The sequence below is a fragment of the Cucumis melo genome, chromosome 1, assembly GCF_025177605.1.
Source record: "Cucumis melo cultivar AY chromosome 1, USDA_Cmelo_AY_1.0, whole genome shotgun sequence".
Lineage (NCBI taxonomy): Eukaryota > Viridiplantae > Streptophyta > Magnoliopsida > Cucurbitales > Cucurbitaceae > Cucumis > Cucumis melo.
In genome coordinates this window covers 8521896-8535110 of record NC_066857.1, presented here as the reverse complement: position 1 = coordinate 8535110, position 13215 = coordinate 8521896, and the positions used below count along the sequence as shown (strand labels likewise).

At 35.8% G+C, this 13215-nt stretch overlaps 1 protein-coding gene across 5 annotated transcripts in view; it reads right to left on the bottom strand.

Moving 5' to 3' along the window:
• Positions 1–441: 441 nt before the first annotated feature.
• Positions 442–13215, bottom strand: part of LOC103500402 (protein GIGANTEA-like) — a 45253-nt gene continuing 32479 nt past the window's right edge. For 3 of the 5 annotated variants that reach the window (XM_008463690.2, XM_051086240.1, XM_051086244.1), the window contains 8 exons: positions 9571–9811; positions 9334–9484; positions 7106–7315; positions 5430–6971; positions 2203–2271; positions 1778–1996; positions 1564–1656; positions 442–1089 (listed from right to left, as the gene is read on the bottom strand). In XM_008463690.2, the coding sequence (XP_008461912.1) occupies positions 793–1089; positions 1564–1656; positions 1778–1996; positions 2203–2271; positions 5430–6971; positions 7106–7315; positions 9334–9484; positions 9571–9811 (2822 nt within the window). In that variant the 3' untranslated portion in view covers positions 442–792. Of the gene's footprint in view, positions 1090–1563; positions 1657–1777; positions 1997–2202; positions 2272–5429; positions 6972–7105; positions 7316–9333; positions 9485–9570; positions 9828–13215 lie in introns of all 5 variants that reach the window. The other 2 variants (XM_051086246.1, XM_051086252.1) reach the window with 1 other exon arrangement.

Sequence of the window (13215 nt, the reverse complement as noted above, 5' to 3'; positions counted from 1 at the left end):
TAAGTTTAAATTTTTGCTTCATAATTATTTGAAATTAATTGATAAACATTAATGCCCAACTAAAAGTTAGTATTTAGTGAAAATAATCAATCAATATTAAAACATTAAATCTTAAAACCCATTGACCAAATCAAAGTAAAACTCTTATTATGAAGATCGTGACTATTAAACTACCGATTCATACTAATAGTAGTATTATGAAACCTAGAAACTAAATTAAAATCAAATTCAAAACTTAAAAGACTAAATATGTAACATTTTGAAACTTTAAAACTTAAAAAAAAAAAAAACAAACTAGACTCAACTTAGAAACCAACCAAATCTATTTTTCCAAAAAAGAAAAGTAAAAAAAGAAAAGAAAAAAAAAGAACTGTGCTCAATAAGAACTAGACAGATTTTAACCTTCAAACAGCAATCAGTACAATCTGCCCTGAGATACACTTGGAATGAAAGGATATGGAGGTAAAATAAATTGCATCAGAGAAACTTATCTATGTTAGTTCCAAACAACACGTACTTGAGTTTGATGCTATGGGAAAGTACATGAGAACTAGCAAACACCTAAAACTAATTGAACACATCACTATAAGCCCTCTAGGTCCTATGAAATGTCTAATTGTCTCACTATACACAACCATCTTGGTGAGAGGATGTGTACACAGGACCAAACAAGGAATTATTGGATCATTATAATCTATGGTATCGTATAAGAAATGTAACATGGATAGTCTCCACAAACTCGTATAATTCTGTGTCATTACATTGATTGACAAACCTATGCTTACACGGATGTTATAGGGAAATAGAGCAGCTTAATTCCTTGGCAGCAGCTTGAAGAAACTGAGTTGATTGTCCACTTGCAAGTTGGCTACGAACTTCCCATCCCAAGCACTTCTCAATATCTGCTTTCCAATCAATGATACCTGAACTGAAATACTGATAAGAGGGATAGATGCCATTTATGTTAACCGATTTTGAACTAGACTTTATCGAACTGGTGTGCAGAATATCACGAAGAACTGATGTGCTAAGAGCTCGAACATGTGCACTTGGATGAGAAAGGCATCGAACTGTAGCTGGTAGACGACACTGTAAGCACAAACAGAAATTAGCAGAAGGTACCCTATGGAGAGTAAGAAAAGGGAAAAAAATTGTGTTTGATTCTTTCTCGAGTACTAAAACCTATTTTTAATACCCGAACTAGAACTTTGCCTACGTTACTAAATTTCATTGCTAAAGAAACTTATAGGATATTAAATATGTGAGAGAATTTGTATCTGGTGGGCAATCGTAGTCAGGTTGTAGCAACGGCATGAATTTGTTCTCTTGAACTTTCAATTGTTCAAATCGACTATTATTACCAGTGGGTACCCACAGTCTTACATTTACAGTTTAAAGGAGATGAGAATTCGAAACTTTGAATTCTAAGAGGGGCCGGTAGTGTCTTGACAAGTTGGGGTTGTTCTTAGGTCTGACAATTATTTTTGCTTGGGTTGCAAAATAGTCATGGACATTAAAAAATTGAAATTCGATTACTTTAGGTGCAACAACGATGTATATTACCTTTAAGAGGTTGGAAAGGCCGTCAGCAATGGAAAGTCCAGATTCTCCCCACTCCAGTACAGGCTTAACTGCTCTAGCAGTCACTTCTAATAGCTGTGCTTCCATGGGAAGTAGAGAACATTGGCATAGAATTATAAAATTTTACTATTTGTTTCCCTAATGTGACCGAGGAATTAAACATAATTCCACTAATCCAAATTTGAAAGCTAATTACCTCTAGTTGTGGCAAAGTACATGCTTCTCCATCTACAAGCATCCCATCTGTTGCACGCAACAGAAGATCTGACGCACTCGCCAATATGACTAGTGATTCTGGAGTTTCATGATTTCTCATTAGCTCAACTATCAATTTGATGATCCGCTGGTTGATTCTCCACATCTTCTGACCTTGATCATCATCTTTTGCAATCCATGGTTGCAACTCCCGCTCGGCCTGACAAGCACACAAGGCCATGAAAATGACTAAATACATGAAGTCTTATGATCATTAACAATAGCACCAGGAAACAGAAAATGAGGGTTTTGATTAAAAAACTGGTTACCCAGATGTAAAAAATAATCCCTAATAGTATCAATTAAAGACGCTTTCTTTGGTAAAGGTAACAGGAAAAACAAACACTAAAGTAAAGAAATGTAGACCTGAAGAACAATTGCTGTTGCTGCTTTAGCTGGGGATGCTGATACCACGTTGCATAATGCATCAACTACCTATTTAGGAGAAACAGTGCAATTCAATAAATATATCTTTTAGATATGATAAATAAAATGAGGAGCAACACCAAAACCTATATGGGATTACAACAAACATTTCCAACTGGAAACTAAATAAGCCAAACTAAAATGAGTAAAAGAGTGCTCAGTTTTGCACCAATAAAAAGTAGTAAACAGAACCACATCCATAAATATATCACAGGAGAAAAACGATTCTCTGAAAACGCGACCGTCGTGATCGCTCATAAAGAATGCAGAAGAATACATGCCTGATTGCCAACCTAACCATCCTTTTAGTACCACCAAAAGGATAGACCCACTAAAAATGAACCGAGAAGACAAAAATGTCATTGGACAAGTGAGAGATCAACCAAAAGCTTCCATAGTAATATGCCAAAAACGAGAAGCGAATGGAGAATGCATGAATAAATGAGCTGGAGACTCAAAATAGCATTGACACATGATGCACCGAAATGGAGAAAGATACATGTGTATTGTATTTGTCCTTGTAAACAGTCAGCTGTATTAACAACACCTATACTGAGCTCCAAAGGAAAATTTTTATTTTCTTAATATAATGATCCTTTCAACAACAGAATAAAGATCCTTTCACTAGAGGCTCAACGGTACCCACCAAATATGCCACAAGAGATTTAATAGAAAAAGACAAAGATGAATCAAAGGATCAAGACCAAGAATCAGAGGACATAATCTGATAGAAGACAAAAGATGAGATAAAAAAGCCTATTCAGAAGTCTCAAATCATTGAGATTATTACAAAGGCGCATATCCCAAACCTCTGAATCCACCGATACACATTGGCCACCTTAACATCTGGATGGAGAGCAAGACGAAAATGTAGAGGGAAAACAATGGAAAGAAGACTACAACTAAACCAAAGATCCTTCCCGAAGGAAAAAGAACTATCACAAAGACAATTTTGAGTTTGAGTAGCAATCAAATCAAGAGTCTAAATAATAAACTACCAAGGAGATTTTGAAGAACCCCAAAGGATAATAATAGGCCATTCCCACTCATAATAAAGCGCCAGATGAAATTCAACAAATATTTTGAGTAATGTAAATTGCAGGATAAAAGAAATACTACGTTGAACTAAAATTTCAACAGCTAAAACTTGTTTAGTAACAATTTTGTTTCTTGTTTCTTTTTTTTTTCTAAATAAATATAAAGAAATGAAAGTTTACATAAAAATGTTCCCTCTCTAATATGAAATTAGAAAAACCATATAAGTTGACATATAAAATATTTTTTAAAAATTAAATACTCAAAATTTTGTGGTATAATTATTTTTCAGTTAAAGTTGAGATACCATTTTTGTTCCTAAACTTTCTGTTCGATATTATATTAAATTTAACTTCACCCATTAGCTTAAGCTTTTGTGTTCAATTGGTGATTTAAGATGATATCATAGGAGATGTTCCAAGAAGCTCCAGTTTTCAAGCTCGTGCAATGTTATTCTATCTGATATTATCAATTTTCACTTGCTTGGCTCTTCTTCATATTTCAAGCCCGGAAGTGTGGGGGAGAGTTGGATATTATTTAACTTTATCTTCACCTACTAGCTTAAGCTTTTGGGTCAATTGGTGATTTAAGATGGTAAATTTAGTCCGAATACTTACGATAAATCTTAAAGTTAGTCCCAACAATTAGTTTATGGTTAACTTTTCCAAAAAAAATTGTTTTTCATCCCTTTATGAATTTTGAACATATATTCGTATGCATCGATTTTTTTCACCATGAAATTTATTATTATTATTCGTTAACTCATCAACCAACTCAAAATCTTGCGAAAATGGGTTATGGTAATTTTTTCTATATTAATACTCAAAAAACTCTCCTCACTCGTATGTTTGAAAATTTATAGAAGGTATGCAACATGTGGAAATCAATATTAATTGGGAGAGAGTGATATTAGTTACTAAAGAAGTTTGAAAATAGGACATCATACTAATGCCATGTTAAATCACCTATCATCCCAAAAGTTTAAATTGATGGGATACAATGAATATAATTACGTTAATATCTTAACAGCACTAATATTATTTAACCTATTTCAACAAAATTAACTTCAAATTATCACCAAGAAGTATTTCAAATTTTTATTGAAAGCTCATGGACTAAATTTAGACCTTTGAAATATGTAGACCAAAATGAAACAAAAATTTAGTGCAAGGACCAAAATAGTATTTAACCTTTCTACTATTCACTCACCATGCATTTTATTAGCACTTCTCTTTATAGTTTTTGAAAATATTGGAAATAGGAACAAGAACAATTTAATTTTGTTGTTTATAAAACCTATACATAATTCTGAAAATATTTCTTGAAAATGAGAAACAAGAAACAAGAAAAATTACCAAAGATTGCAAATAAAAGACTAAAAACCACAAACAAAAAACTTTACCAAATAACTCCGACGTGTCTCCGATAAAAGTGCCATATTGAACTTAACAATAGACAACAATGAAGAAACCAGTTAAATTCGCAAGTTGACTGTAAAAGTTCATTGGAAGGGTGATAACTGATATCATTATGAATATGTTGATTCCATCAAATTCAGTTTTTTCAGTTTAACTCGTACAAGAAGCACTGACCAAAAGTTATTCTTAGCAAAATAAATATGGAAACTGAGCTGTGAAAAATATATTGGTGAATGTGCCAGGAAATTTTTTAAGTTAAAAATCTTTGCGCATACTTCCAGTTTCTGTTGATTATGTCCTCTCCTTTTCATATTTCATTATATTTACTGTATTATATTTTCTGTATTTATATTTTCTTATTTGTAATGGTGTGTTTTTTTTACTTAAGAAAATATTTCTTTCTAAGAGAAATAGGAGAAAAACTACTGGTTAAGCAGTTTCAAAATCCATTGACAGAATTGACTGTAGTTTTATCAGACCTTTGTAACCATATCCATAATTTTGACAGACAAATTCTCAAAAAGAAGATAAAAGTTAATATAATGTTAAAAAAAATAAATACCACCATCTGCAATGCACATGCTAGGACTTATAACCTACAAAGTCCATGCATCATGCAGGAGAAAAACATGTTTCATGCAGTGTAATAGGAATAAGGAAGGGAGAAAAATATAGAAGAGAAAACCAAAGGAGAAGAAAGTTGTACAAGCTTACCTGCCTCCATCCTTGCTGGGCTGAAGTGCTCTCCACACTAGGTTGAGTTTCAGGTGCGGAAATCAACTTGTACCACAGTAGAGAAATAACAGAAAAACATAATGCTTGTTTCTCAGCAAGCACCGATCTCAATGGAACTTGTGCACAACAGCTGAATCCTATATGTCTGTTCATTGTGAGTAAGTTGGCCAAATCGGAAGCATCTATTGAGAAGCTTGCTAATCCTTTCACTGAAGTGCTACCCAACTCTTCATCTGAATTTGATGCTCGCTCAAACACAAGTTTAGTTTCTGAATAGGATGAATTATCACACTTTTGGACAGATGATTGTCCAGGATAAAAGCGGGTACCGTCTTCATATTGAATTTGTCTTTTTCCATTTAACCCAACGAGAGATTCCTTCCATTTCGGTACTTGTATTAAATGTGCTTCTAAAGGTTCCGCCTCATTAACAATGGAAGCAACTGCTTTGCTGTGAATATCTATTAGGTTGTACAATGATGATGCTCTGTTGTAAATTTCATTGTCCCACTTGCATCGCATCAGGATAGAGAGAGCATGCATGCAAGCCTTTGATCGTCTAAAGAGTTCTGAAACATGAGCTGCAACCATTGCTGCAGCAACTATCTCATTTGAACTATAACTCCATGAAGTTCCCACAGAAGATGGCTTTAAAGAAAAAAGTGCTTCCAAGATGGCCAAAATTCGGTGAGTGTGGCATACTGCTGAGCCAACACTGGTTTGAAGCACGGTTGAAGTACCATTTACTTTGACCAATTTAATTACATCCTGTAAATCTGTAGTATTTAAATGATCACTTCCCCTAGCCGTAAAGGGAAACAATTGGACCTCACAGGCAAGAGCACAAACAGCAGCCAAGACATAAGAATCAAATGCAGAAACTGGACCTTGCTTTTTAGTCTTTCTCCTAAATCCTGTATGGTTCTCTGGTACTGCTTGCAAGTCCTCAATCCTTTCATCCAGAAGATTACTTTGTGAACGTCTCAATTTCTTGCTCCCATTGGATTGAGCTTCATGACTAACACAAACAGTCAATACTACAAAAAGTAGGCGTGAAGCAAGTTCCACAGAAGCACATGATTCTAGGAAAAGCGCATGGACCATGGTCCGAAGCTCTGTGACGGCAAGATTTTTAGAAGCAGAACCAAGACTGGAAAAATATCTTGTTTTCCTAGATTGTTCTCTGGAAGACTCAGAAGGATATGTTCTTTGAAGAATTGATTCCACAGTAGCAACAAATATCTTCATAAGACATGCTTCAGACGGGCTACCTCGTGGAAGATATTCAAGAACCTTAAGGAGAGGAATGTACAAATTCCATGATAATACGGGAGGTTGCAATGGTGTTGCAACTATGATGTCAGGGAGGTCGACTACATCAGAACTTAATGGAATCAAGCCATAAGCAGCTTCCCAGATTGTACAAATTCTCCATTCAACTTCAGGACCATGTGCACAAAGCATGGACGCAATTCCTTGTGCAGTAGCGTCAATTGTAGCTTCCGCTGCAGACACTTCAATCTGTTATAAGTATACAGATGATATTTGGAGTTGTTAGAGTTGAAAACAAGACTACATTCAAAGAACCCAATTCATTAATTCTTTCGGGAAGCTGGAAGCATGATGTATAAGAGATTGTGCTATAATGCCCATACCTGTTCCCTGTATAATGACTCATAGCCACCCAAAGATTCACACTGAACATCAGTTTCCTCAACTTGTCGTAGTGGTGGAAAAAGCAATGCTGGTTGTGACAATATGCGAAAAAGTAAGGCTGCTGCAGCATCAGCAGCAATTCCAGCTCTCATGGACATTGCAGTGCCAATGGCACGCAAGAAATGTAAATGCATCCAGTTCCTAGGAAGCTGCATGAATGAACAGATAGTAATTGCTTCTTCCAAAGAAACTGTGCCATGGTTCAATTTGACAAACTTTTCCGGTTCAGAGAGAACAATATTAGAGTTGGTCAAATGATGATCCCATGTACATGATTTGAAAACCTCTTATATTTGGAAAATTTTGAGAAATAGCATCTTTCTGGTTTTACATTTCAAAAGTAGCACACTTTAAGAAAACTCGTAATTTTTTTTTCTCGGTCAAGATTGACCACCGAGATTTCCCTAAAATATTAAAATTTTCTAACTTATAGATTGTTTTGGGTTTTCTTGGTGTATCTTGGTAGACAATTGGACCGAGATTCTACCATTTTTCAAATCTTCTCCAATCTTTTTTTATTTTATTTTTTTTATATTTTCAAAACAATTATTCAAACCTTCACAAATCGTCCACCAAATATAACTACTACTTTTTGCTACTTTTGCCAATTTTCCCAACTATTTCTTGTAAACTACCATTTTTCCTTTCCCTAATTCTTCTCTTCTTCAACCCAAAACCTTCTTTCACATTACTCAACCATAGCAAATGTCGCCACTTCCTTTCTTTCTTGCAGTGCCCAATCAATTCTTCCACCTCTCATCAACGATATTGTTTCCCCTACTTCTTTCTTCTTTTCCTCTTTTCCAAATTCTCGACATTCTAGTTTGAAGTTATGATAACATAATTATATTGATTAAAGAAAGGGAAGGAATTAGGAAAAGGAAAAAGGGTAATTTACAAGAAATAGTTGAGGAAATTGGGAAAATTGGCGAAAGTAACAAAAATTAGTTAAGATTTGTGAAGGTTTGAATACTTTTCTTTTTTAAAAGATCAAAAAAAATAAATAAATAAGATTTGGAAGATTGTCAAAAGTAGCAAAATTAGTTAAGTTTTGGTGGAAGATATGGGAAAGTTTGAATAAATTTTTTAAAAAATAAAGAAAATTAAATAAAATTTTGGAAGATTTGAAAAATTGTAGAATATCGGTCTAATTGTCTACCGAGATGCATTAGGAAAACCCAAAACAATTGAAAACAATCAATAAGTTGAAAATCTTTAATATTTTAGAAAATCATGTAGTCGATCTCGCTCGAGATTGACCGAAAAAAACAGTTTTATGAGTTTTAAAAAAATGTGCTAGTTTTGAAAACGAAAACCAAAAGTGTGCTAGTTTTTCTAATTTCTCATATGTTTACTTAGGGATCTTATTATTATTGTTATTATTTGTATAAAAATTATTGAATGCTGATCTACAGGAAGAAGCTTACATGCATATTCCTTGAATGAAAAATAAGTCTAATGGTATCCTAGTCGAGAAAGTCGTTACATGAGTTTCAATAATCTCCTTGTGCTTGTTTTGACAAATTTGCCGAAGTTATGTTAAAAGTGATTAAATTGCAATGCTTATTGTACATGTATACAAGGGATGATCTAGAAAGATGATTGCAACTAATTTGAAATCATAGACTTGGGAAGTTTGAGATACTTTCTAGGAATGGAGGTGGTGAGTATTATAGTATATATTAGGAGCTTATTGGTCTTTTGTCCCTTATTGTAATTTACTAGTCATTGTTTATGGTTTAAATATATTGAATTCTATTCTATAGAATGAAGTAAGGAGTTATTTCATGTTTCGCTCTAACTACAACATGGTATCAGAGCCATCTAGGATTTATAACATTTGTTTATCTGTTTATTCTTTGAAGGCTACATTCCATTAAGGTTTAATTTTGGATCATCATGATCTAGTGGCCGTTTGTTGATGCCTAATAGTAATTCATACAAAAGCATAAAAAGAAATTTAACTATGAGACAATAATGAAAAGAATAGAATCCCAGAAACCACCACACACATAACTGCTACACCTGATCATGCTACTGATATGAATTAATAAAAGAAATAAATTGTCAAACTATAGTGAAAATTTCGCTCAGTACTGTAAATTTAAATAAAAATTCATGAATGACTTAACCCACATGTCTTAGCATGGTATAGTATCCAACTTACCCTAATGCCAGTTGCATACTCTTCAGCAGCCCGAAGGAGTTCTACAAGCTGTACAGCTGCATCAAGTGCGTCTGGAGCCCAAGATGGAGGTGCTTCTAAGAGTCCAAGAAGAAGCCTTTGGGTGGCACTGGGAGTAGCAATGGCATAATACCTGCGCTGGGGAGGAAAAGTTGAATTACAAGAACCAACATAAAGGACTTGACATTTGTTTTCCTTTGAAGGTTTAGATAAGCTAACCTATGAAATAAGCGTGCATATGGCTCAAGAGCTGGTAGCCCTGCAACTAAATGTTCATCCAAAGCTGTTGTGGGGGGAGGAAGAAGAAGCGCAGGAACAGCAGCTGCTGTAAGAGTTGCAGTCTCATACCGAGCAACTTCTTCATCACAAACACTTAATATGACTCCAGCACCATTTGCAACGGCCCACCTTGGAGTTGATGGAATAAGCTGAGGGTGTTTTCCAGATCCACGGGAAGAAGCTATAGACAAGAAAGCCTGCTGGGTGATATCCTTGCTTTAAGGATGAAATTGATGTACATATTCTAGTAAACAGCATTAACTAACACACTACTAGAAAATATGGTATGATGGGTTTTCACTTCACGTCATACGGCTTGTTCATTTAACGAAGAAAGAAATCTTAGAGAAGTAACTATTTCTTTTGGAGAGAGAAAATTTTTCATTATTTTTACAACTAAAGATACACGGATACAAAACGAAAAAGTAAAATAAGAAAAGAAAATCTAAAAGAGCATGAAAATATGCAGTTTTTTTTTTTTCCTTTTTTAACTTTTAGAAACAACTGCTTTCGTTGAAAAAAAAAATAAAAGAAGAAAAGGGCATACAGAAAAACCAAGCTACCGAAAAAAGCCACTACAGAGGTTTCCAACCAAGTAAGATGTTGCCTAGGGAATAATTACAAACTCAAAGAGAAACATCGAACCTCACCAAGGACCAACGTTCACTAGGGTCCCTCAACACCTCAAAACACTCTATTGGTCCTCTGCCTCAAAGATCCCACAACAAACCACACACCTCGTAAACCACAAAAAGCAACCTTTCTCTTTGAAAGGGGGATGGAAGAAGAACCCCCTAGTCATCGAACGAACATCTCTTTGGTGAGCTAACGCAAAGTCAAACTCTAGAAAGAAACAATTCCACATAGACCTCACAAACTGACACTCCCAGAAAAGGTGATCCAGGTTTTCCTCCACTTTTTGATAAAGGATACAAGACAGAAAGGACCCATTCCATCTTTCTTAAAAAATGCTATCTATCATGTTCACACGACCAAACAAAACTTGCCAAGATAAAAACTTGACTTTCTTTGGAATGTTAATCCTCCATCAAGCGCCAAAGACTGAATCCCAAACAGAAGACAATCCAATAAAATCCTAAAGAAAGACTCATAAGAGATGCCCCGTAAGGGACTAGGGCTCTAGACATGAATATTTGGTCTCCCAAGCCTAAAGTTAAAATCCTCGACCAGAGATAGAAGAAAGACCACAAACATTGTTTCCCTATTGGACAACAAATGATGGAAACAGTTAGAATTAGAGGGCTTAGCCTATAGGGAGATTTGTCCTAAATATTTTTTCCTTTTTATCTCAGTGTACTTTTCTATTTATTCCCCTCTTCTGCCTATTGTATTTTTATCATAAAATAATAAGAACAAAAACATCATGGTTTTTCTCCCAGTACTAGAGTTTCCATGTAAGTTGGTGCTTCGTATTTTTATTGCTTTAAATATGGTATGAGCAAAGCAACAACGAAACTCTAGAAAACAATTTAGATGAAACACAGACCAAACATCTCGCCACCGCCATGAAAAACGTACTCCACCAGATACAGAAGTCGTCGACGGTCACATTGGACCGACCCTTGCCGTCATCTGCACAGCCAAACGGTCAGAACCACCCTCACGCACGACCTCTGTTAAGCGCGTGGGCCCATGCACCGCCATTCGTTCATCTCACCGCCCAGCCCAACCTCTTCTACGCGTCATCGCCTGTCCAACCGTCTAACCCTTCTAGTGAGCCACAGCCCCACGTGCCGCGGGCACCCTCAGGTTATGGACAACCATCAATTCCTTCTCTCCACGCACAGTTGTTGTTTGACCCTTTACAGCAGCCATATTTTTGTGGTCTCCAGATTATCCAAATTCATAGCATTTGAAGTTGGTGAATCCTTGGCGCAGTCTAAATCAACCGATCTACCGATGTATTTAAAGAACCCGGTAACTTCGCTCCCTAATTTGCCTTCAATTTTTATAATTGACTTTACTGCTTTTAGTGCTCGATTCTCAGGGCGTGCCAATGTTAGCGAGACTGGCAACACCTCTCAGTCAACTGGCCTTACTGCTAGCCAAACTAGCCTTCCTCCTCTAAGTGTCATTGCTCAGTTAGGTATGTCTCGGTCCCTTGGCCTTATTATTGTTGATGGGAAAAATCCCTGGATTTTGGACTTAGGGGCTACAGATCACTTGACAAATTCTTCGAAGCACTTTGTCTCTTATACCCCTTGTGCTGATAATGAGAAAATCTAGATAACCAATGGTTTTTTAGCCCCGATTGCTAGTAAAGGGAAAATAGTTCTCTTTGACATTCTCCTTCTCCAAAATGTTTTGCATGTGCCTAAGCTTTCTTACAATTTGTTATCTATCTCTAAGATTACCTGTGAGCTGCACTAAAGCAACTTTCTTGTCTGAATCTGTTTGTTTTCAGAACTTGAGCTCGAGGAGGACGATTGGCATTGCCTGACATAGTAGGGAACTTTACATCCCTGATGATGATACCTTCGGTAGTAGTATCTCTAAGACTAGTTTATTGTCTTCCTACTTTAGCACTTCTAAACATGACTGTGTGTTGTGGCATTTTCGATTGGGTTACCCGAACATTACTTGTATGGAATATTTGTTTCCCCATCTATTTTCTAAAATTGGTGTCTCTCCTCTATCATGTGATAGTGTGTATTCGAGCAAAACAACATCGGGTCTCTTTTCTCTAACAACCATATAAACCCACACAATCGTTTACCCTTATCCATAGTGACGTTTAGGGTTCATCCAAGGTCACCACCCATTTGGGAAACGATGGTTTGCAACTTTCATTGATGATCGTACCCATCTTACCTGAGTCTACCTTATCATACGAAAATTTGAGGTTTCCTCTACTTTTCAAAACTACTATCACACCATTAAAATGCAATTCCGTACAAAAATTGCAATTTTTTGGAGTTCTAGTAGTTGGGAATTTCAAAATCATAACCCCAGTGAGTTCCTAACCTTCAAGGGGATTATTTACCAAAACACGTGCACCTACACTCCTCAACAAAATAGGGTAGCCGAGAAAAAACCGTCATCTTCTAGAAGTAGCTCGTTCTCTTATGTTATCTACTTACCTTCCTTCATACTTGTGGGGAGATGCTATTCTTACAACACCTTATTTAATCAATTGAATGTCTTTTCATATCCTACATCTTCAGACTTTCTTAGATTTTCTTAAGGAGTCCTACTCTTCTACTCATCTAATTTCTGAGGTTCCACTTCGTGTATTTAGGTGTACCACATATGTCCATATTTTCGACCCTAATCAAACCAAATTTCCCCCTGGGTTCAGGCTTGTGTTTTTATTGGATATCCCCTTCATCAGCGCGATTATAAACGTTTTCATCCGTTGTCCAAGAAATACTTTGACACTATGGATATTACTTTCTATGAGGACCAACCCTACTTTCTCGTTAGCCATCTTCAAGGGGAGAGTGGGAGTGAAGAGTCTAATTGTACCTTAGAGTTTATTAAACCTACTCCTAGTCCGTGTCTGACTTCGATACGCATCCCATTGTCCTACCCACAAACCAAGTTCTCTAGAAAACGTATTACAGG